At 42.9% G+C, this 22728-nt stretch overlaps 1 protein-coding gene across 2 annotated transcripts in view; it reads left to right on the forward strand.

Annotated features, from left to right (window-relative positions):
• Positions 1–22728, forward strand: part of Ptprg (protein tyrosine phosphatase, receptor type, G) — a 688602-nt gene that overhangs the window by 159206 nt on the left and 506668 nt on the right. For both annotated transcript variants that reach the window (XM_006517956.4, NM_008981.3), the window contains exon 2: positions 8470–8574. In XM_006517956.4, the coding sequence (XP_006518019.1) occupies positions 8470–8574 (105 nt within the window). The remainder of the gene's footprint in view (positions 1–8469; positions 8575–22728) is intronic.

Consider the following 22728-nt stretch of genomic DNA (forward strand, 5'->3'; position numbering starts at 1 on the left):
ACGACCCTAATTTTCCATGGTTCCTCATCTGATGGACTGGGCTGTGACTGAAAACTCAGATGGCCATGGGGGAATATTTCAGGTAAAATGGTCAGATGGAGAGAGGAGCAGTGAGCTCCATATCTCAAGGCCCATCTCTAAACAGGTACCTGCTCTTCACACATCATGTTGTGCATATTGGGAATAGAGCACCAGTACAATCAGATAAATGTGGGTTCTGGGATTCCTTCGTGGGTTTTCCCACCCTGGACACACACACACACACACACACACACACACACCATTGGTGAAATAAAACATCTAGCTGGGTGACTGTGCTCAGCTTGGTAGGCACCAGTGTATGAACTCCTGGCTGTGCTTGCCATTTTGTGGATCAATAAAACTTTATGAAGATAGGCTTCAGTGGTAAAAGCAGTGTACATGTCTGTAGTCTTGGATGTGACCATGGTACTAACTGTGAAACGTCTTCATTTTCTTTCTTAGATTACAGCGTTGTAAGACTCAATTCTTTGGGAGCCAGAGTATTATTATAACACAGGCCCGGGGCACTGTTCATTTCACCTCTGTCCGGCGCCATGAAGTCTTTGAAGCTGAGAACCCAGTCTTTCTTTTCAGGATTGTGCCTTTGTGGCAGGGAATTTCCTCCTTTAGATTTTCTCTGCAAGGGGTTATCAGGCTGTGGGAAGAGGCAGCCTTTGAAGGCCCCAGACCTTTTGGAAAGTGTTTCTCCTCTCTGAGCGTCTAATTATAGCAGAAGGTAGCTCTCATTTTTCTAGTTTTTATTTAAAAGACAGTGGATTCTGCCTTCTGGAAAACGGCTCAGGTTATAGTCATCACTTAGGGCTTAGCTCCTCTCCTTGACTTCAGTTTTATGAGGCTGTTCTGTGTCTGAGGCCCAGGAGGACCCAACTCTATGGTGTGATCCCTTCTGCCCTAGACTTGCCTCTGAGTTCTACTGATTTATTTTACTTAAAAAGAAATCATGGCTCTATGTTAGATCTTTTTATCATGGTAGATAATGGAAAACAATTCTTTGTAGTTTGGACAATAGGTGCATTTTAATACGATGAAATAGACAGTCTGCTGCAATCGGATCCATTGTATTTGGGGTTGGTTTGGTATCACACAACAGCTACAATAGCCTGCAGCACTAAAGCTGCTAAGAGGGGCACTTCTTGATTCTGCTTTTTGGGACACTCACCAAGTACATTTTACCACAATTAATTGAAACAGCACAAAGGAACTGTGAGACTCATCAGAATATTTAATTACTTTTAACTATAATTTGATACATTTGCTCATTGTAGACACAAAAAAGATAAAGATATATTCATTTCAGACTATTGTGTGGAATTTAATGTTCTTAAATGCTCTTTAAAATTTAGAGAAAATTGTGCCTGATTGTATCTTACTTGAGGGATCCTTAATTTGTTTGTTGTCTGAGGAGTTATAACAGACATAAACAGCCTGCTTAACTGTTTGTTTGCCACTGTGTGAATATGGATTGTGCAGATGAAGATGAAAGGGTCAATTGCTCTATTTTTAGTGACTTGGGTAGGAGCCAGCCATGGGAGGAACCACAAACACTTTTTTGTAATGTTTTCAATTTTAAGTAAATCTCTTCTCCTAGACACCCACATCCATTACAGTGCCCTAGAATTGGGCATCTAGTTAGGTTTTAAAAAAAATACCTTTATGTACAGGCTACTAGGTGTGTAAGCATGCTTTAAAAGGAATTTGGGGTGCTCTTATAAATCCAATTAGTCTCTCTGCTGTACTGTCTTTGTTTCTTTTGTGACCATTAATGATATTCGTTAACCCTTTTTCATGTGACAGATACCTGGGAGAAACTTTGAAAGGAAGGAAGAATGGTTAGTTTTTGTTTGTGGCTTCAGAAGTGTTTGATCCTTGGGTAGCAGACTCTGTTTTTCTTGGGCTGTGAGGAGAGAAGGTGGAAGAACAAAGTCTCTGACTTCATGACACTCAGGAAGCAGGAAAAGAGATCACAGAAGTTGGAGGCACAAGATGCCTATCAAAAGCATGCCTCCTACAGGTCTGTGTTTTTATAGTCAGACTTCCTGCCAGCCCATTTAGTTATAAAGTCATGAATGGTTCTGTCCCTTGATGAAGTGAGTGCCTTCATGAGCTACTCACCTCTTTAAGATTGGATCCCAGGGTAAGAGACTGTCTTAGGGTTTCCATTTGCTTTGAAGAGGCACCATTACCAAGGCAACTCTTATAAAGGAAAACATTTAATTGGGGCTGGCTTACAGTTTTTGAGGTTTGGTCCATTATCATCATGGCAGGAAGCATGGCACCTTACAAGCAGACACACTGCTAGAAGAGCCAAGAGCTCTACAGCTTGATCCAAAGGAAACCAGGAGAGAGATTGACTAGTAAGAGCTAGTTGAGGTTTGAGCATAGGGCCTCACAGCCCTCCCAACACTGACACACTTCCTCCAAAAAGTCACCCCTACTCCAACAAGACCCTCCCTGGGCCAAGCATTTTCAAACCACCACAGACAGGGATTAAGCCTTCTGTGTGTGTGTGTGTGTGTGTGTGTGTGTGTGTGTGTGTGCGTGTGTGCGTGTGCGTGCGTGTGCGTGTGCGTGTGTGTGTGTGTGTGTGTGTGTGTGTGTGCGTGTGTGCAAGCTGGTACTTCACATCAGATTATGTCAGATCATATCTCAGATTCGGTCTGACTCAGCAGTGTGAACTGGACAGAGTGTACTGTAGAGGCACCGTGGTACCGCTTCTGAGATCCTTCCGTGCTGGGCATCTCCAACTCCCATTTCTCAATTATAGTAAAGAAGACATGTCACGAGGTTTGTAATTATAGTCATGACTTTACAACTTGGGAAGAGCTCTGTTCATGACAACTCAATTCCCCCCTCCCCCCTTCCTCCCTCCCTCCTTTCTCCCTCCCTCCTTTCTTTTTTTAAGTCAAGATCTCTCTATGTGGCCCTGGCTGGCCTGGAGTCATAGAGATCTGCCTGCCTCTGCTTCCCAGGTGCTGGGATTAAAGTTGTGCACTACCAGGCCCAACTTGATTCCTATTTCCTACAGTCTCAAAGACATGAGCTTCTAACAGTGAAACTTAGGGAAAGACATCTAGGCCTAGAGATGGCAGCTCAATGGTTAACTCTGCTCACTGCTCTTACAGAGGTCCTGAGTTTGGTTCTCAGCATACAGGTTTGGGGGTTCACAATTTCTTATTTTAACTGGCTCCAGGGGATGATGACTCTCTCTTATGGCCTCTATAGGTATAAACATGGCACACATACATACATATAAATAAAAATGAAAGCAAAATTTTAAAAAAGCCATCTATGTCAAATCGTTACCTAATGTGTTGAGAGGAGTGGAGGTTTTTGAAAGAAAATGATGTTCATACACAAATTAACACAAAAGAGTTCATGAAAATTAAAGTTCCTTCCCCCAAGACCATGTTTTTGTGAAATTCTCAGCATACACAGAACCTCCTGAAGATCCAGTTAAGGAGATGGGTAACAGATCTGCGTTTATATTCCCTGCGTACAAACATTTATTCTTATAAACTGTGTCCAGTAGCTCTGGGAAATTAAATCATGCACACAGGAAACTGTTTCCTTGATGTCTTCAGTAATAGGTAACTCATAGGATATTTTTATAGGACAGGATTGGGCCTTTGGGCCTGAAACCTTTTTATCTTTTTCGCTTTGGGCTGGAAATGAGGTAGTCTCGATAGAAGTTCTGAGAGGAGAAGGAGTTTTTGAGAACTCCCTGATGAAAATGCCTGCCACTCATTTAGCTCTCTGCCTAGCAACCAAGTTGACTTAAGATTCCTCCTGCTGAGTGAGATGTGAGCACCATTGGCTAGTTAATACTGTGGTTTTTAAAGCTCCACTTTCATCTTGTCAGGATCGGTAGACTGGGATGATAGGAGTCTCTGAATTTGTCCTTTCAAACCCATTTCATTATTATACAGTCAAGACTCTCAGACTGCTAGAGTTTGAAATTATTCCTACCCAGGTTTGCTAGCCGATGGGGGATATGTATTTGTTGCTAACAATGACATTAGAGTTGACTTGTTTCAAAAACATGTATATCCATGTATACCACTGAGCTTTTCAGTGTTGTATACAACGGTTCCAGCAATTTGGAGGATTATATATAACACACCAAAAGAACCCTCGAATGCTTTCAGGTGACAGATAACTCCAGATCCATAGCATAGAGGCTAGGTTGTAGAACTTTCCAGAATTTATGTTTGCATAACCCCATCTCGCCCTTCCTGCTATTCAAATGATAACCATAGGCAGATTTACACTTATTGTCTGTTCCGAAGAGTGAAACCACACATTTTTCATAAGCACGCTCCATTTTTAATTGTGTAATTAAGTTGCTGACATAAGCAAGTATGTGATTTCACATTAAGGTAAGGATCCGTAAAGGCATGCATTTGCATAATTTAATTTTCTGCACAGAAGATATTGAAAATCAATAGGATGATTCATAGCCAAACCATAGCAGTACCATGTGTGCTTGGCTGTTGGAGCTCTGGAGAGGACAGAGTATTAAAATTGATTGAATTTGGCCTGCTGACTCCGTAGCTTTACTTGGGAACCACGGATTGTTACCGTTTGCAAACCTCTGTTCCTTCAATAAAATATTAAGTTGCTTTATATACAGTATATACATTTTTACTGCTATTCAAATAGTTTTTAAAAATACCTTTAAAAATCACCTCATCTTTGGTTCAATGATTGAGATGAGGGCTTTAAATCGTTTTCTTTTAGTTTATGCAGGTGCCATTAATACATGATTACTTTCTTATCTGGAGGACACGATCAACAGGAAAAGTAACAGAGTTAATTCTGTTGGGAAGAGCATAGCACCTGGGATAGAGCGGAGTTGCTTCCCCGAAGACCAACCTGTTCAGATTTCAGACACTTCCGTCCTACTGTGCCTTCGGTTCTTGCTCCTTCCAGTAGATGAGCAATGCTGTCAGGCAGTGCATGCAGAGGGTGGCCTTCGGCTGCACCCCCTGCCCCAGACCAAACAAAATATAACAAAAATCTAGTGCATTTAAAATTATTATTTGGGTTCTACTTCAAAACAGTTCAATGTGAATTTAAAGGCAAAGAATCCAGGAAAATTAATGTCATTTTTTTTTTTTTGTGAATTCTTTTTTTTTTTTTAAATCACCCCTGTGTTGATAATCATACCTCTTTTTCAACAAGGGCCATTTATAGATAAATAAATCGATGATCAGAAGTTGAAGTGACTGTTTAAAGTAGTGGTTCTCAACCTTCCTAATGCTGCTACCCTTTAATTAAGTTCCTCATGTTATGATGACCCCCGACTATAAGGTTGTTTTCATTGCTACTTCATGACTGTAATTTTGCTACTGTTGTGAATTGTAATGTAAATATCTGATATGCAGGATATCTGATGTGCAACTTCTGGTTTAAAGTATACCATCATAGTCATTACACGGTTGTTTACATAATGACAGGAGACAGTTTTGACTTCTAATCAGTTCATTGTAACTCTCCATTTCTGCAGGTTCAGGTCAGGCTGGCTTTTAGTTGGCTCTAGTCTGGGCTTAATGCTATCACAAGAATTGATCTCTATGGTTTGCCTCTTGGCCTGGCTCCAGGTTCTGTTGTTACTCTACCTTCTGCTGATTCTATTCTTGATCCTCACCTAACTCTTTGTTTTGGGGATCATATCCCAGGATCTTCGGGGCTTATATCTAGCACGCCGACAGGCAAAGAAGGCTGGTTGCCTGATACCCTTGTGCTTGATTTCATCACAAGGGTTTTGGATGCTGGGGTTTGGGGATTCAATGGCTTAAGGAAAGAAAGTGCCAGCCCACGTGTTGGCAGAGATAGAGGTGTCTGGGTAACTGTTCATTCCATGATAGATAGAATGGGTTATGATTGCTGCTGGAACAGGGACTATGCATGGAGCAAATCACTATTCTGAGGGGCCTGAGGGAAATCGTCTCTAGAGCAGCTCAAATTTAAATTTAGTAGAGTTTACTGGAGCAAAAGAAAATAAAAATTGGGCTGTGACCCCAATAAACACACAGAACAAGTTCTGCTGATACATCCATCAGGGAGCTCAGACATTGTTCACAGATAAAGGAAGGAGAGATCTAGAAAGCAGCTGGGCCTGGGCCAGAGAATGTAGCTCAGGGAGTAGAGCGCTTGCCTACCACGAACAGGGTTTATTCTCCATTACCTAATAAGCTGGGTTTGTTGAAGTTCACACTTGTAATCCCAAACTGGGACATGGATGGCATCAGGGGTACCAGAAGATTGAGGGCACTCTGGGCTATATGAGACCTTTTCTTTCAACAAATACAAACAAACAAACAAACAAACAAACAAACAAAATCATCTTTGTGGGCTACAGCTGAGACAGTCCACCAATTTATTACATTCTAAACAGTTAACTTCCTTCAAGTTCTTCTGCATGCAGCAAGAGGCCAGTTAAGAGTAAATTCTCCTACCATTTGGTTTGTTGGGTTTGGAACTGAGTTAGGTGCTGTGCTCTGCAGATTATCTCCTGAAATATCCTCTACAGCTTATATTATACAGACAAGGAACCAGAGATAACACTGCAAACCCCAATAGAATTGGCACTTATTGCTCACACTGTCAGGAGGTTGCTATACTCATTGTCTTGATACAAAGAGGACAGGCTTTGAAGCTTTGCAGCAAGCACAATAGACAAATACACGTTAAAATATTTATTGTATGCACAAAAAAGAGCTGGTTGTTGAGCGTGGTTTGAGCCGGGGATTCCTCCCTTTGATCTGGGTAAGAACTGGGGACGCACTGGTGCACTGAGGGCTCAGCTACACGTGAATGGATGGCAAGTGGCCACATTTCACTCGCAGGTTACAATGGGCAGCGACCTAGATTTTTTTTTTTTTCTTACTTTGTCATTTAGGACTAGTCAACACATAGAAGTGATAGCAGGTTTTCCATTTGCATTTGGAATTTCTTATGCTCACATTTCCTCTAAGGACTCATCTCAGGAGCATCTAGGTTCCAGCCCTGGTTGCAAGTCTTAAGTTCGTCTTTGCAGTTGAAGTGTTTTTTTCACTGGCTGACACATTCTCGTCACAGCTAATGCCCTGGCACCCTCATTGCTGGCTAATCTGAACAGAAAATACACGGTAGTTCCCATTGCTATTCTCATTTCAAAGCAAATGTACATTTCTCCTAACCATTTTCTTTTCTTCCCGAAAGCAGACTTGATTTTGTTTGGGTGCTTTTGAATATTAATATAGGAACGTGGTGTGTATTGTTTTGGGATTTGGGCACCTGTGATATTCATCTTTGTACACATCTGTGCATTCAGGTGTAGGCTCATCTCCAGAGGCAATTTGCATCAGATGGAGAGGATAGGAGGGGTGGGGTGTGAATGCTGGAGTGGGCAGATGGAAACTCTCCACAGCAATAGAGAATCCTTTGGCTTTTGTTGGGTAGATTAGATTCCTTTTGAGTTTTCAGAAGTGGGTGGCCATTATGCAGTATTTCCCTTGGAGCATTGGTAGTGGACGATTTTGTACTTTGCTTTCCTTCCTCAGGACCACAGGGAATATTTGTGGGCCTAAGGGCATGGAAGATGGTATTCTCCCGGAAGCGGTTTCAGTGGATGAGATTGCTTCCGGGGCAAAGGCCCTAGTTTTGATGCATCTGTTTGGCTCTCACTGAAGTTCAGTGAGTGTCCCTGGACCTGAAACCCCACCCTCCTCCCACATGTAACAGATACCAAGGAAGAGGCCATGGGCCCAGGTGGCTTCTTGTGCCCAGAGCACTCGTTTATTCAGGTACTTAGAATTCAAAGCACACATTAGGCAAGTGGAAGTTTCCTCATTTCTTGAAGCGTATTTCTTATCACTGAGGCCTTTGTATCCATACTTGGTGTTGTGTAGACTAATAATGTAATGTATATTAAGTACCTAGTAAAGGTTTAGCTGGTGGCTACATCTGTAATCCCAGCTGGGAGAATGTGAGTTTGAGGCTAGTCTGATCTACAAGGTCAGTTGCAGGTCAGCTACAGAGTGACACTATCTCAAAACAAACAAACAAACAAACAAACAAACAAACCATAACCTAAATCTAAACATAAAACCACATAGATGTTATTAATATGAACAATTAATGCGTTTAATGCCTTGTTTTGGCTTTCCTTATAGTTTTTTTTTTTTTTTTTTTTCCTCTTTTGAAACAGGCTCTTACTCTGTAACCCATTCATCCTAGGACAGGAAGCAATCTTCCTGCCTCAGCCAAATGTGTTGGGATTATAGGCACAAGCTACCTCTCAACAAAACAAAAAGGGAGGTTCTGTTTAGTAGATAGCCCCTAAGGCCTGTGGTTCTGTAAATTGCATCGCCATGTGAGTCTGAACATTCTCTTTTTGTCCTGTGCCCTGATGACTTGTCTCACTGTGTTCTCCATCTCTTCCAGCATTGACTGAAGGCTATGTGGGGACCCTGCAGGAGAGCAGACAGGACAGCTCAGTGCAGATCCGCAGACGAAAGGCATCCGGAGACCCATACTGGGCGTATTCTGGTGAGTGTGGCTGTGTTGGTTAGTGCCCTGGAAGGGTTAAAAAAAAATCAGAATCAAGATTTGCCTGAGTCCTGTCTCCCGTTTGTTCAAAAAAACGTTTGCATTGTTAAAAGTTGAAATTTTGAAGCCTGCTTTTCCTGAAGGTTTTTTACCTGCTTCCCCATCTGGAAAACTTGCACCACACCAATATGAGTTTATCACTGAAATTTTCTTATTAATGAAACATTGTACCAAACTTGTAACTCTTTGGAAGACAGTGTTGTGTTGCCTTTAGGACATGTGGTTTCCCAGCTAAGCATCATAAAGCATTGGAGAGCCAGTGGAGTCTCTCTCCTATTGCTCAAGAAATTCGAATGTATTTTCAAATTTCACTGGTTAACCTTATTGCCATTCTTACCCTAGCTCGGTTTTACTTTACACCTTTGAGATGGTGAAATGAGAATACTTTATTATAATTTTAGTGCATATTACATTAGAAATAACTTCCTTGCCTTTAGAGGCCTTTCTGGATTACGCACTAACTAACTAACTAGAAAAATACACTAGGTGCTTTGTTATTTTTAAAAGAGATGTTAAAACTCAGAATTTATGGAAAAACGGATCATAGCGAATTAAGGAGGAATACTTGAAGAAGACAGGCCACTTTGAAATTACTATGGCACTGAATAATTCAGGTTCCTTGTTTGAGAGAGCTCAGAGGCACGGGTATTACTCTTCATAATAAATCTATGGAGTATGCAGTGTTGTTGCATATAGAATTACTGCAATTCTCCTCAGAGTTAGGGCTTCCTTTTCAATCCCAAATCTCCACCTGCAAATCTTGTTAAATTTATGTCAGTGTAAAATTTATAGACCTGATCTTTAATTACCCCTTATCTGTTGGCGGTTTGCATTCTTTTGTCTTCTGATAAATCTCCTGCCCCTGCAGGGAGAGTGGCTAAATCTGTTTTGTTTAGCCGCTCACAGACAGCCATGGTGAAGAATTCCACCCCACCTCCTCCTTTGTGATTCGAATTATCCAATTAGAGTTTTCTCTCACCATTTTCTGATAAATGAAGGAAATTGGGAGATGGAGGTCAAAATTATAGACATATAGCGTCTTGCCAAGTCATGCAAAGAAAATTTATCATTGTGTACTCTCTGGCTGAGGGATCAGTCATGAAGGGGCGTAAAGTGGCCTGTTATTTACAGTTCATCAATTTAGAGTAATAATGCAGTTAGGCAGGAAATTGGAAGTTATAAGACATTGTTGCAAATGGCAGTGAAGAAGCCAAACTTCTCCCATTACTAAGTACAGCCAGGGGGAGGTGAGTGGTGGCGTTTATGGAATGGGGTCATTGTTGATGCCCTTATCACAGGTGGGTCTTACTCCTCTCTTCTGGGGTAGCAGAGTATATGTGTCTGGGTTTGGGTTCTGCCTCCAGCTGAAGGCTGATAGTTCACGTTTAGGGACTGGCACACTTATACTTGAAAGATCTAGGTCATAAATATTCTAGACCTTTTCCAGACAAGAATCTTTGGCCATAGCACTCATCCCTGCCAGCGCAGCACCATAGTGGCCCTAGATGATGCTGGAAAGCCTGGGTGTGTGGTGATGAAATCGTTTGTGAGGCCTCGGACTTGAGTCCTGTTACAAGGCAATACTTTCTCTTGGATTTTTTTTTTTTTAACTGAGCATTTCAAAGTGTTCAGGAGCAGTCTTCCGTCATGGGCTGTGCAAGAACAGGTAGCCAGCTGGTTAGTGTTCACAGGCTGCAGTCCCTCAAGTTTTGCTTTGGTAAATAGGCTCCTACTCCCCCAACCCCCGACCCTTCAGCCTCCCCCCGCTCCCCCCCAGTTCAGGTAGGACAGTCCACGAAGAACCTTCTGATGGATCTGACGAGTTTGGAGGAGTTTCTCAAGCCACTTATTAGATACAGGGAAAGAAAGAGGAGCAGAGGAAAAAGACAGGTCATATGGACTCTGAGGACCTCACCTGACATTCTTGGGTCTGGCAGACATTCAAATGTTAGATCTCCACACATACGCTCAGGGATGGAGCCCGAGACCGAACAGGATATTGTAGTTCATATGTATCAAACACCCAAAAATGATTTTATGCAATGCCTTTATGATTTGGAGTCTAGACTCTAGAATCTTCCATTTGTACACTGTGTCTGTCCTCATCTGAGTCAGAATGCTCATCCTATATGCATCCTACATATATATAGAAACCATTTTCCAAGTGGTTATTTTGTGGAGGCGGCTCGGGATTGGTTCTGATGTCAAGAAGATTTGGGGATTATCAAAGATGTGTTTCAGTATTTACCCATGGATACCGGAAGGGCGGGAACAGTGAGGCTTGGCACCTGTTTACTTTCTGCACTTTAGGCGGGTGCCTTAGAACCACAGCCGACTGGGATCCTCACTCCTGGGATATACTTCGAGGTATAAATGCTGCTTAAAATGCAGGCTTGAGAGAAAGAAGCAAGGCTCTTTGTTGTGAGGCATTTTTAAATATAGCAAAGGTAAATTAGGCCACGTCTGAAAGATTAGTTTAATGGACCAGATCTTGCCATCATGCCTCTAATTCTGTGATCCATTTAGTTCCTCCGAGGATATTGCCATTTTATAGTATGTCTAGTATGAATCTTGTACAGATGTATAGACCTGTGTCAAATCCTGGTAACACCCAGTCTGATTTTGGAGGGAGCCTTGGTTTTCCCTCTGGAAAACTGGCCTAACTAACAAGGGTTCCTTCCCAGGGTGTTGTGCATGTGAGATGAGATGACCAGTGCAGTTGCGTTGTGCGGTCTGTGTCATCAAGGACCATCTGCCCTTGGCTGGTCTTAACTCTGCTTTTCTTTCACTCTCTGTTGGTGTTCCCAAAGCTCTCCTTGAGCTGTCACCCTTCCCCACAGTCACTCGGCAGTATTGAAGGCTTAGGAACTGAGCTACATGCGCGGATTTACATGCTTTGCCCTTGGTGTCTTTCCAGTGAAGTTTATAGAAAGAATCAGTGAGCTCAGAGGTGGAGAAGCTGTCGGCTTCCGCCCAAGTTTATACATGAGAGTTGTTGTAATACAGCCACATTCCTTACTATACATGAGAGTTGTTGTAATACACCAGATTTGTGTACTTTCTGTGGTGCCTCACTACAACTTCAGAGCTAAGAATGTGTGTGTGTGTAAATTAGTTAATTAATTTATAATTAAGACATATGGTTATTCTGTGGGCATGGCATGCATGTGTGTGTGTACACTTGCATATGCTTCAGTATATGTGATAGTCACAGGACAATCTTTGGGAGTCAGTTTTCTTCCTCCACCATACATGGAATCCAGGACCATTGGGTTTATGTAGTAAATGCTTGACTCACTGAGCCATCTCATCAACCCTCAACTAAGGACTTTTGATGGAAAATGGAGAATATCTGACCCTTCACAGGAAAAAAAAAATTCTCTAGACCCTGCTCACATTCACATAGCCTGGGTTCTGAGCAGAGCCTTGTCTTTGTCTCATTCAGAGCTACTCAGGGTGCAGAAGCCATCTTTGGTTTTCTTTGTGATCCTCACCTTCTGGATGGCCTTTGCATCTCCCTTTTAGGAAAAGGACTTGAAGGAGACAGTGTGAATGAGGTGGGTCGTGTTTGTAGATGGGTCAAGGAAAGAGTGTCTGGGTTCCCTCTCTCGATGTTTGGTGGGGTATAGTTTGGCGGACAGTACTGACATCATTATTCCTAGGCTGTCCCACACAATCACTTCAGAGACTGAGTTTTGAGCTGGGGTTAGCTTCTTAGGCCAGGGCCACTACTGAACTTGAGTAGTAGAATGTATGCACTTCTGTGTTTACTCTCATGTGACCGTAGTTACTTGATTTTCACTGATTCATTGGCATACTCACAGATGTCTGTATTTGATGTGGAAGCTGCCCATTGACAGTCTTATGGAATTTCTTCAACTTTGGCACACAGGACTGATGGCTGAGGAGCCTGTAGTACTCTGATTGCATCATCCAGAGATGGGCCTCCCCCTCTGGTCCTTACTCGGTTACTGTAGCAAAGGGTCAATGTTTCTATAGTAAGTGAAGACTTCACCCATCAAAAGTGAGACATTGGTTCTAGATGCTGCTTGTGGGGACTAAGATTATCATCAGGACGCTTTCTATCTTTGGATTTTTTTTTCCTTATGGGGAATTTCATGAAGGATTACACCAGAAGGAAAAATGTAGTCCTCTCAAATATCTCATTAGAAATATTAAAACAATTTGTCTTCTGTAGTTTTAGCTCAACGAAGGTGTAGAAATTTCTCTGTAACTTCAGGTAATGACAGTTTATGCATTTTGAAGTGTGCCCAGAACTTCTGTAATCTTTTTTTTTACATGAAAATACCATATGTTGGATAGGTCATGGTTGCAGGAAAGAGAAATAAGAGACAAATCTGGAAGCAGTCCAAGTGGAACTGTAGAGTATCTTTCTAGACCTATGTGTATTCGCTCTTCTCTTTCAAACATTGGAAGGAAACCAGGCTGTGCCATTTTTGACCGTGGATTCTCTGCATCTCTAGTACTTGCTTTTGCATATAAAGAAATATGAGTCCAGGCAGGGGTGGGAGTGGCTGCCATCTTCAGAGGAATCCAAAATCAAAACTGCCAAAATTCCCTGTGGGAAGTTGTGTCCTTGGGCAAGCTGAAGGTCAGACAGGATTATCCTAACAGGTATTGCTTCTGCGTTTTTTACCAGTGTATATCGAAGATCTTTCTTAACTACCTATAAAATGGAAATGAAGGACTGTCCTGAAGATGGCTGTGAGGTTTAGGTGTCAAGCATTGTGGCACACACAGGAATTTTGGGTTTTTACCTTGCTCTTTTGGCTCTTAACTACACCCTACTCCGCAAGCACATGTCTCTCGCTGTGTGGGTATGTGGCTTACATTTCCAGTTAAGTATATGGTTTTTTGAGGACAAAGTTTATAGCTTTTACCTTTTCTCTCTCTGCCATGCACTGTGCTTCATTTGATTTTGCAGATTCAATGCCTCTTTGTGAGACAGGGTCTCACCATGGTGTCACTAGAGCTAGCTTTTAATTCATGCTGCTTCAGCCTCCTAAGTCCTGGGATTGTAGCAATGTGCCTCCAGATCGGGTTTCAGTGTCCGTTTTTAGCTGGACAAATGGATGGGCAGACAAAGGAGAGCCTCTGCATCAGAGGCTGAGTGCTGCAGTGCTCACTAACGGGCTCTGATATTCAGATAAAAGAGTGGGTGATTTACAGAAGGCTTTGCCATTGGAGCCCTTTAAGTAATGAGCTCCCCTGTGAACTGAGGATATAATTAACTGCTTTAAAATTACATTTCCATGCCTATTTTTAAGAATGTCTGTACAGGGTAAATCAAAATACACATGCCTACAGAAGGCCGCTTTTGTCATTGGAAGAATGGAAGGCCCTGCAGAACAGAGAGCTTTAATGTTAATATTGGTGTATTGTTTACTGTTCTCCTGAGGCCTCCTACAGGGTCTCTTAGGGAGTAATTTCCCTAGACTTCATCTCTGCAGTAGATGGCTCCTGATTGGCTGCAGCAGTGCCAGAGTTGAGCAGGGATATAATCAGCCTTGGGTTCCCAGCACTGCCTTGATGCACCTCTCCCACAACACTTGGGGTGGGTCCTCATCTTTATTGACCTCGTCTTTATTGACAGTAGACTTCCTTCTTTTCTACACACCCCTGTTAGTCTGGTCGCAGCTTTTAAGTCAGCTTTTCTTTTCTGCTCCATTTTGAATTATTTACTGAATGCCAGGTATTGGGCTATAATGACAGACCCCAGAGAATGTTTCTTGTACTCCAAATGTGAAGAAAAGACTCTGTTGTGAGGAGGCCTATCATTGGGGCTTTGGGGAGTAGAAGGAAAAAGCCCTAAGGAGTCAGTCTTAGGATTCCCATTGCTGTGAAGAGACACTATGACCATAGCAACTCTTCCAGAGAAAAACATATATTGGGGCTGGCTCATAGTTCAGAGGATTAGTTTATGGCTAGAAGCATGGAGGCATGCAGGCATACATGGTGCTGGAGAAAAAGCTGAGAGAGTTCTGCATCTTGATCTGAAGGTAGTAGGAGACTGTGTGCCACATTAGGCCTAACTTGAGCATATGAGGCCTCAAAGCCCGCCTCTACACTGATACACTTCTTCCAAAAGGCCACACCTACTTCAACAAGACCATACCTCCTAGTAGTGCCACTGCCTATGGGCCAAGCATTCAAACACATGTGGGCCTATTCAAACCACCACAGATCCATGACTGTTTGGACACAGGTGAGAAAGCAAGATGACTTCTCTAGGATGATGCCAGGGGAGACTCAAGGTGGCCTCATATTTAATTTAAAATGAGTAAATGTAAAGGAGAGCGATGGTTGATTGTAATGATTTTAAAACCTTGGATATAATCTTAATCAAGATGTGTCATTTTTTCAATATTTCTTGTGTTCTTTACATTTTTATTTCATTGAGTCCAAACGGTGAGTAATCCTTTATTTCTGTGATCCTGTTTGTTGGTTTTGTTTTGTTGTTGTTTTCTGGGATGGTTGGTGGGGCGGGTTGAGGTTTCTTTTTTTGTAGCCCCAGCTGTCATGGAACTCACTCTGCTGGCCTCTGCCTCCTGAGTGTTGGGATCAAAGGCATGCATGACCATCACCTCCAATTATTTTCGTGCTCTCAAATAAATGTTTTAGGGTAGGAGGGCTCCCAAGGTAGGAAGTAACTTGTAGGTGACACTGTACAGTCTACTTATGTGTTTGGTGTTTCCTTTTTGTTTAATCATCGACTACAAGACAGAGTGAGCAAGAATGCACATGATTCAACTTACCCTGGCTTCCTATTTAAAGGCAAATCTGGTGCCAGATGCTTGGGGTCTCTAAACACTTGGTCACATTTGGCTTTTCCCCTTTGATTGTTTAAAAGAACTTTTTTTTCAACTCATATTTTTCTGTTCTCTTACTTTTGAGTTCTTTTTTCTTAAAACAAACAAACAAACAAACAAACAACAAAAACCCTTTACCCTAATGTTTCTTGGCATTATCTCTTCAGAGATGTCTCTTAATTTAAGAGTTCTTCAGGTTGAGCACCAGAAGTGAACATGACTATGCTCATGAGGGACTCCTAGGAAGATGAACCATTTTCCCAGCACTGCCTTGGTGTCAAGTGGTATCATTGGTGAAAGTTTGATTTGGTTCTATGATGGGTCTTTAAAAATGGGTATAAGTCAGTCCAGATTTCAGTTTTAAATTGACTCTGAAGCTCCCAGTTTTGATATGGAGTATTTTGGTGGACTTTGGAGAACATCTCTAGAATATAAAATATTAAATTGTTCGTAAGGGTGTGTGTATGTAGGTCAGAGGACAGCTCTGTGGGTATAACTTACAGAGTCAGGCTTGGCAGCATGCACAGCAAGCGCTGCCTCACCCTAGTGGAAGGTTGAGTACTGTCATTCTTTCATCCCTGCAACTGGCATTAGGAACCTGCCTCTGAAAACCACTTGCGCATGTCTCCAAGGTGATGCTACTTAAGGCAGTCTCCATGACCTTCAGTAGGAGCTCATGCTGAAATGCTTACAAGTAGCCACGAAAAATGAAGTAGGTTAAACCACAGTATGTATTGCTGTGATATAGATAATACGGTCCTACTGTGAATAGACTGAGAACTGTGGAGACTATACACGTTCCTGTTGAGAAATAAATGAGATTGTCTCTGTGCAAAGTTTTAAAAATACTGCATATTATGGAAATATTTTGAGAGTGCTTCAATTTCTTATGCCAATATACGCATATTTTAAAAGAAGATGTGTCTTAGGCTAGATTGCGGACTTGTATTAGATTTGTGCAGTTTTGCTAGTAACAGTTGAGGGTACAGAGTAAGGAGGGAGAGGCCTAGAAATAAATGTAGCCATAGGGAAGAATACCACTTTGGTCTCTTTAACACTCTGTATCCTAATTTTTTAGGTGAAACATTTTATAAAATGCTGATATGAACCATGCAGAAATTAATGAACTGCTATTGACTTGGCTCGAAAATGAACATCAGGGTTTATTGAGTAAAGCAGTAAATATTGACCGGGGCAGAGCTAAGGTCAATATTTACTTTGACATAACATAAATCCTTATATTCATTAGCCTATAAATTCAGTAGGCCTGCACAAGGCACAGGGTCATATAGAAGTATATAGTTTTCATATCTGTGATGGATCAAAGCCATACATCTTTTCTCCTAGTTATAAATGTGAAAGGATTATATTTCTGCCTTTGAAACTGGCTCCTTGAGGGGCAGGGTGGGAGGTTGTGGGTGAGTGGGAAGATTTGATTAATCACTCAAAGGGAAAGTACATATAGCCCGATGCACATCTAATGACCACATAGCAGGGATTCATAGAGCTGTGAGAGTTACTTAAAGACTGCAGGTTTGCCTTTCATCCCTAACAACACACAGTCATTGTTTTCAGCTCAGCTTATAAACCAACTGTCTGATGTGAGAAAACAACTGTCCTGCCCTTAGCCCTGCACATTGTTAGGTGTGGTTTAGAGCATCTTCATTGACAATATATTGTTGGCTCGAATCATCGCGAGTGCCACTTTACTAGCCTTTTCTTGCTGAGGTTATTAAGCAGATTTGGACTTGCATTCCTTATCTTCTTGTCACCTTTCCTGGAGAAGTGGTCATGGTAGCACAGTCAGTTAAGCATCATGGTTTCACTGCATTAGGACAGGTCAGGCTGCTCTGGACTAAATATCTGCTGTATGCCTTGAGCCTGACTGACTTTTCTCTTGGTTTACTTCAATTCAAAAAGCAAAATGAGTTGCAAGGTCAGGGTGCATGAGCTCGTTTGAGGTTGGCTCTAGTAAGAGTCATGAACCTTCTTGATCCTCTTTCATGTTGTTAAATGAGATCTGGGGATAGGTGAAGAAATACAGTAGTGCTCTCTCCATAAACTAGAACTGTGTCTTCCTCTTCTTAAATCAGCCTAGTGGACAGGAGGTGCCATTCTAACTGTTCACAGGCAGACACCATCCTTTGTTCATCTCTAAGACCTGTTAGTAAGTCTTGCTGTCTTCCCTCTTGTAGACAAGGTTGGCCTTGAACTCATGAGCTTTCTGAGCATCTGGATCAAAAGCATACACTACCACACCCAGCTTTTTTGTTTTTTTTTAAAATAGGGTTTCTCTGTGCAGTCCTGGCTGTCCTGGAACTCACTCTGTAGACCAGGCTGGCCTCAAACTCAGAAATCTGCCTGCCTCTGCCTCCCGAGTGCTAGGATTATAGGCATGTGCCACCACTGCCCTGCCACACCCAGCTTTTGATCTTGCTGGCTTTATGGTTTTATCTAAAACTGTTCATTGGTTTTCACACGCGCACATGTGTATGTGTGCATGGGGGAGAGGGCGCAGATGAACAAACACAAAGGTAGGTCAGAAGGCAGCATCTTGATTCACACTTGGTTACTGGAGTTGGTTCTCTGTTTTCACCCTGTGGCTCCTGGGATTGAAGTTAGATCCTCAGGCTTGGCAGCAAGTGCCTTTTTCTGCTGATGCATCTCTCCAATCCTGATGTTGCCTTCTTGAGAAACACTGGCTAGTAATTTTAGGAACTCTCCCTTTCCCCTGACTAACATCACTGGAGTATAAAATAATGCCTTCATTGAAGGTGATTTTATTTTAATCCAAAAAATGGCCAGTTCTTATTCTAATAATGTCACTCCTTGAGTGGTTTTTAGTCAGGGAGAAATTTCGGGTTTGGCACAGGTAGGTTTTCCATGCCTGCACACTTGCTCAGGTGTTTTTATAACACGCAATGATCTGTCTGGCCCCAGAGTCTTTAGGAGGAGCATATCTGAGGATGGTATGCCATGTTTCCTGGTGTCTTTAGGAGGAGCATATCTGAGGATGGTATGCCATGTTTCCTGGTGTCTTTAGGAGGAGCATATCTGAGCATGGTATGCCATGTTTCCTGGTGTCTTTCCTGTCTGGGACAACTGCTCAGTTTTTTGTTTGGATATGTTAAATTCCTGTTAAAGTACATTGAAGATTTTATAAACATTTGGTCAATTAAAAAAAACATCATCTAAACAGAACAGTTTCATCTAAACAATAGTCTACCGTTCTAGCCTGGCACAGTCAACCTTCCTCTGAAGGCAGTAGAGCCGTCACAGAGAAGTGGAAGTAGTCAGCCAGCCAGCTGTCAAACAGACAAACTACTGTAAGGTGGAAAGGTGATAGGATGCAGGGTTGCCTGGAGCTGGGCTAAGAGTCGGGGAAACGTGTAGTGTCTGATTCAGAAACCATTGCTCAATGTTATTCTCGATGTAACTCTCAGTGTGGACCTCATTTAGCCATATAAATAAATAGTGCAACATCTTGATTCACATTTGGTCCCAGCCTGCCTCTCAAAACTACCTTGGAACTTCTTCCATGTTTAATGATGTCGTCAGGCTCCTGCAGTAAATCTCCACACCAGGCCTCTCCCAGCCCCTATGACTCTCTGGTATGTGTGCATGAGTGGAGGCTGGAGGACAAGCCAAGGCATTGCTGATTGGGATCTGTAATATTTTCTCTGGTGATAACAGGATTCTCCTTGACCTGGCTACTCAGCCAGGGAATCCACCTTCTTTCAACCAACATACATTTTCCTGCTGGCATTGAGGAGTGGCTGAACGCAGCAAGTGCTTTAGTGACTGAGCCCTTGCTAGATTTCAGGGTGGGGGTGGGGGGGAGGAAAGGGAGGGGGGAAGTGAGGGAGAGAGTCAGTCTGTCAGTCTTGGGGGCATGAGGGGTTGGTACATTGCTTCAGTTGATCTTGTTATCTTCCATGAGGCATGGAAAGCCACAGATCCAGTCTTCCTGAATGACTCTTCACATTCTTACCTTGAAGCCCTCCTTTTTTTATGCACAAAAAAGTTCCCAAAACCTACAGGAAACTCCTGCTCCGAAAGCCATCACCTGGCAGCTCTGCTCTGGCTCTCCCTGGCCTATTTTCCTCCTGCAGGCTCTTCTTTCTTCCCTGTCTCCTAGGTCCAGACATTCAGACACTGTTGTTCTTTTAGCAGTGTCATTAGCATAGTCAGTATTGATTGGCCATCAGAAAATTTTAGAAGGAGAACAAAATGTGAATTTCTTCCAGCCTTTTTGGTAAGTGCTGGTAAAGATGAACCAGGCCTGTTTGGGGGGTGAGTTGGGGCTGCTTTTGGAGCTTTCTGTGATAATGGGAAGTGTTTTCTTAGCACTGATGTTAAGTAATTATTTTGTGGTCTCTTCTTGACATGAGATTTTAACACTTTCTGAAAGGCTTGTGGCTTTTAGTTCTTACACCACTTCCTAATGAGCTGTTTTATGACATCCTTTTCCTGTATGATTGCCCTTTCTCTCAGCATCCCCTGGGGTGTGAAAAGGAAGTCTCTGAACTCAGGCCCATTGGACAGCTCACCTGAGGTAGAGGAAAGAGCTAGTCAGGGGTTTGTTTTGTGTGAGTATTGTGGTACCCTGCAGCTGGTAGCCAGTAGTATCACCAGGGTTCCCCCACCCTCCCAATCCTACAGAACTTATTTCCAGGAACATGTGTAAGTATCTGCAACTGTTTGGAATGAATTAGGAGGTTTTAGGTTTTCAGAAGACCACAGATGTGTGGCTAAGCTGTAAAGATAGGTTTACTATGTCTTGCCGCACAGGGTATCTTTGGGCAGCCCCTCTGTTCCTGCTGTGCCACCTTGACGGCTTGGTGTACCTTCTCCATGCTTTGTCAGCTTCTGGGTGGCTTGATCTTCAGAGTCTCTTCCTTAAGGTTTTGGTATGGCTTCAGGAGTTGCAGAGGTTCAATGGCAGAGTTATATAGGGCACAGAGAAGAATAGAAAGTATTCCTAACTTATACCTCTTGTTTGTGTGTGTGCGCGAGCGCGTGCGTGCGTGAGTGTGCATGCCTGCATGCATGCATGTAGAAGCCAGCATCCAGGTGGAGTATCTTCCTCTGTGCAGCTCTATCTTTTTTTTTTTTTTTTTTTTTGAGATGTTTCTCATTGAGCTTGGAGCTGGCCTGTTGACTAGAGTGGCTGAAGGAGGTATCCTGGTTTTTCTGCCTGGATTCCTCACCCTGCGTGCCAGGATTTTTATGTGAGTGTTGGAGATCAAGCTTATAAGCAAGATCTAAGGAATTCTCCCAGCCCTTCATGTCTTCTTTCGCAAAGCAAATATCATAATTTGCTTCTCAAATCACTTCAACCCCTGGCTAGTCAACCTTCATATTTCACAGCCTACATCTTATCACATGCTCACGCTGCAGCCAGTCACTGACTAAAAGAATGGGTTTGGGGGAATTGGCTGAGCCCAGTGTGTATGGAGGCTGAGCATTCCAGGCAAAAGCAGAGAGGCAGTAGCTCAGAAGGGTTAAATGATGATCCCAAAACTCACTCTTAAGTTTAGTTCCACCTCAGTGGGAGCCGCGAGCTTCAGCATTATGCCCTAGAATATGAGCCTTTCGTTGGTTTATGGAGGTAGTTTCCAGCTCTCTCCTTAGGGAACATAAATACAGTCTGAGGATGCTGCTTGTTTGTTACAATTCAGAATGGTTTGGTGAGCAGGTAGATGGAGGCCCAGGGTGTAGTCTTCCATCTCCTACAGCAGATACATCCCACAAGAAAGGACTGTCTGGCTTAAATGCAGTAAAACCAGAGTTGGGCAACCATCTCTTAGAGGCTTCAGAAGAGAATTGCTTTTAGGTTGTAAGTCACTATGATACTGTAGGCTGTTATTCACCCAGATTTATGGTTTTGGTTTTTTTTTTAAGTGGGGTTTGTGTGTTTGTGTGTATGTGCGTATGTGTTTGTGTGTGTGTGTGTGTGTGTGTGTGTCTATGTGTGTGTATATATACATGGACACAGACCTATACATACTGGAGGTTTGCTATCAGGTACCTTCCTCTCTTTGCCTCTACCTACTTTCTTGAGAGAGAGTTTCACTGAAACTGGAAGTTCTTGATTTGTCAGGGTTGGCTTGCCCACCAGCCCCAGAGGTTGGCCTATCTCACCCATCCAGCAACATTGACGTAGTGAAGGGAATTGTTGTGGATTACAGTCTAGGGAGTGGCAGGATACTCGGTGCTTTTTGAAACTTGGGCAGTACACATAGGCAATGAGGCTTTGGACCATTCCAGAACTCTACTGTGAAGTGTTGAGCGCATGGATCTCAAGTCTGGTCATGCTGAGAAGTCCTCCTTTTCTGCCATACGGGGCAGTGAAAGATGGCATCTGTAACAGAGAGGTGGGGGTTGCTTTTATTATTATTGTTTTACTTCCAAGTCCCTGATGGTTCTTCCAGGTGTCAACTCTTTACTCTAGGAGGGCATTAGGAGATCACATCCACGCATACACTAACTGGGAAGATCCCTGGCTATGTGTAGCACCATGAGAGAAATGATAGTGCCCAGTTGTAAATCTTTCAAATCACTGTAGGCCTGGGAAGGGAATAGCAGCTTCTTGGGATCACCTTTAAGAGGTGAGGTAGAAAAGGGAAGAGCTGAGAACACTGCTCATACACACAGCAGCGTCCACAGGTAGCTGCTGGAGTGTACGCCTCACCTCCATACACATCACCAAGAGCCTCCCTGTGATGGGTCTACGTCTACGTTAGGTTATCTATCCATGCCTTCATGCCCTCAGCTTCCTCCATGGCAGGGTACTGTTTCCCAACTCAGCCCTCAGCCCTCGGGCACAGGTTTGAGTTTAAAGGTTAAATTCATGTAGTCCCTGTCTCTGTGGAGCTCTGACTCGTCATTGTCTTCTTTTCTCTTTCGAAAGTGAAGTTTTGATACCTATGGCAGCCACTCACAGAGTGGGTTAAGCATACTGTAATATAATGTTTATCCTGACCACCATTGTAGACCTCCAGGTGTGCCTGCAGGACTCTGAGCAGCTCGAGAAGGGGTGAGATCATTCTAATGTCAGGCCCACTCAGGAGTGTGGATTTTCTTGCAGTTGGAATGCTAGAGCCTTGTCAAATTTTGTCACTCTGGTTTGTCACTCTGTTTGTTGACTGTGTGCCTGCCTCCCCATATTCCTGGTTCTGATTGTGTGTTGTTTGTGCAACTATCTCCCCATGTTCCTGGTGACTAGAGCTCAAGTCTAAAAGCTGTTGATGGTGAAGGCCGT

Source organism: Mus musculus, chromosome 14, assembly GCF_000001635.26.
Source record: "Mus musculus strain C57BL/6J chromosome 14, GRCm38.p6 C57BL/6J".
Lineage (NCBI taxonomy): Eukaryota > Metazoa > Chordata > Mammalia > Rodentia > Muridae > Mus > Mus musculus.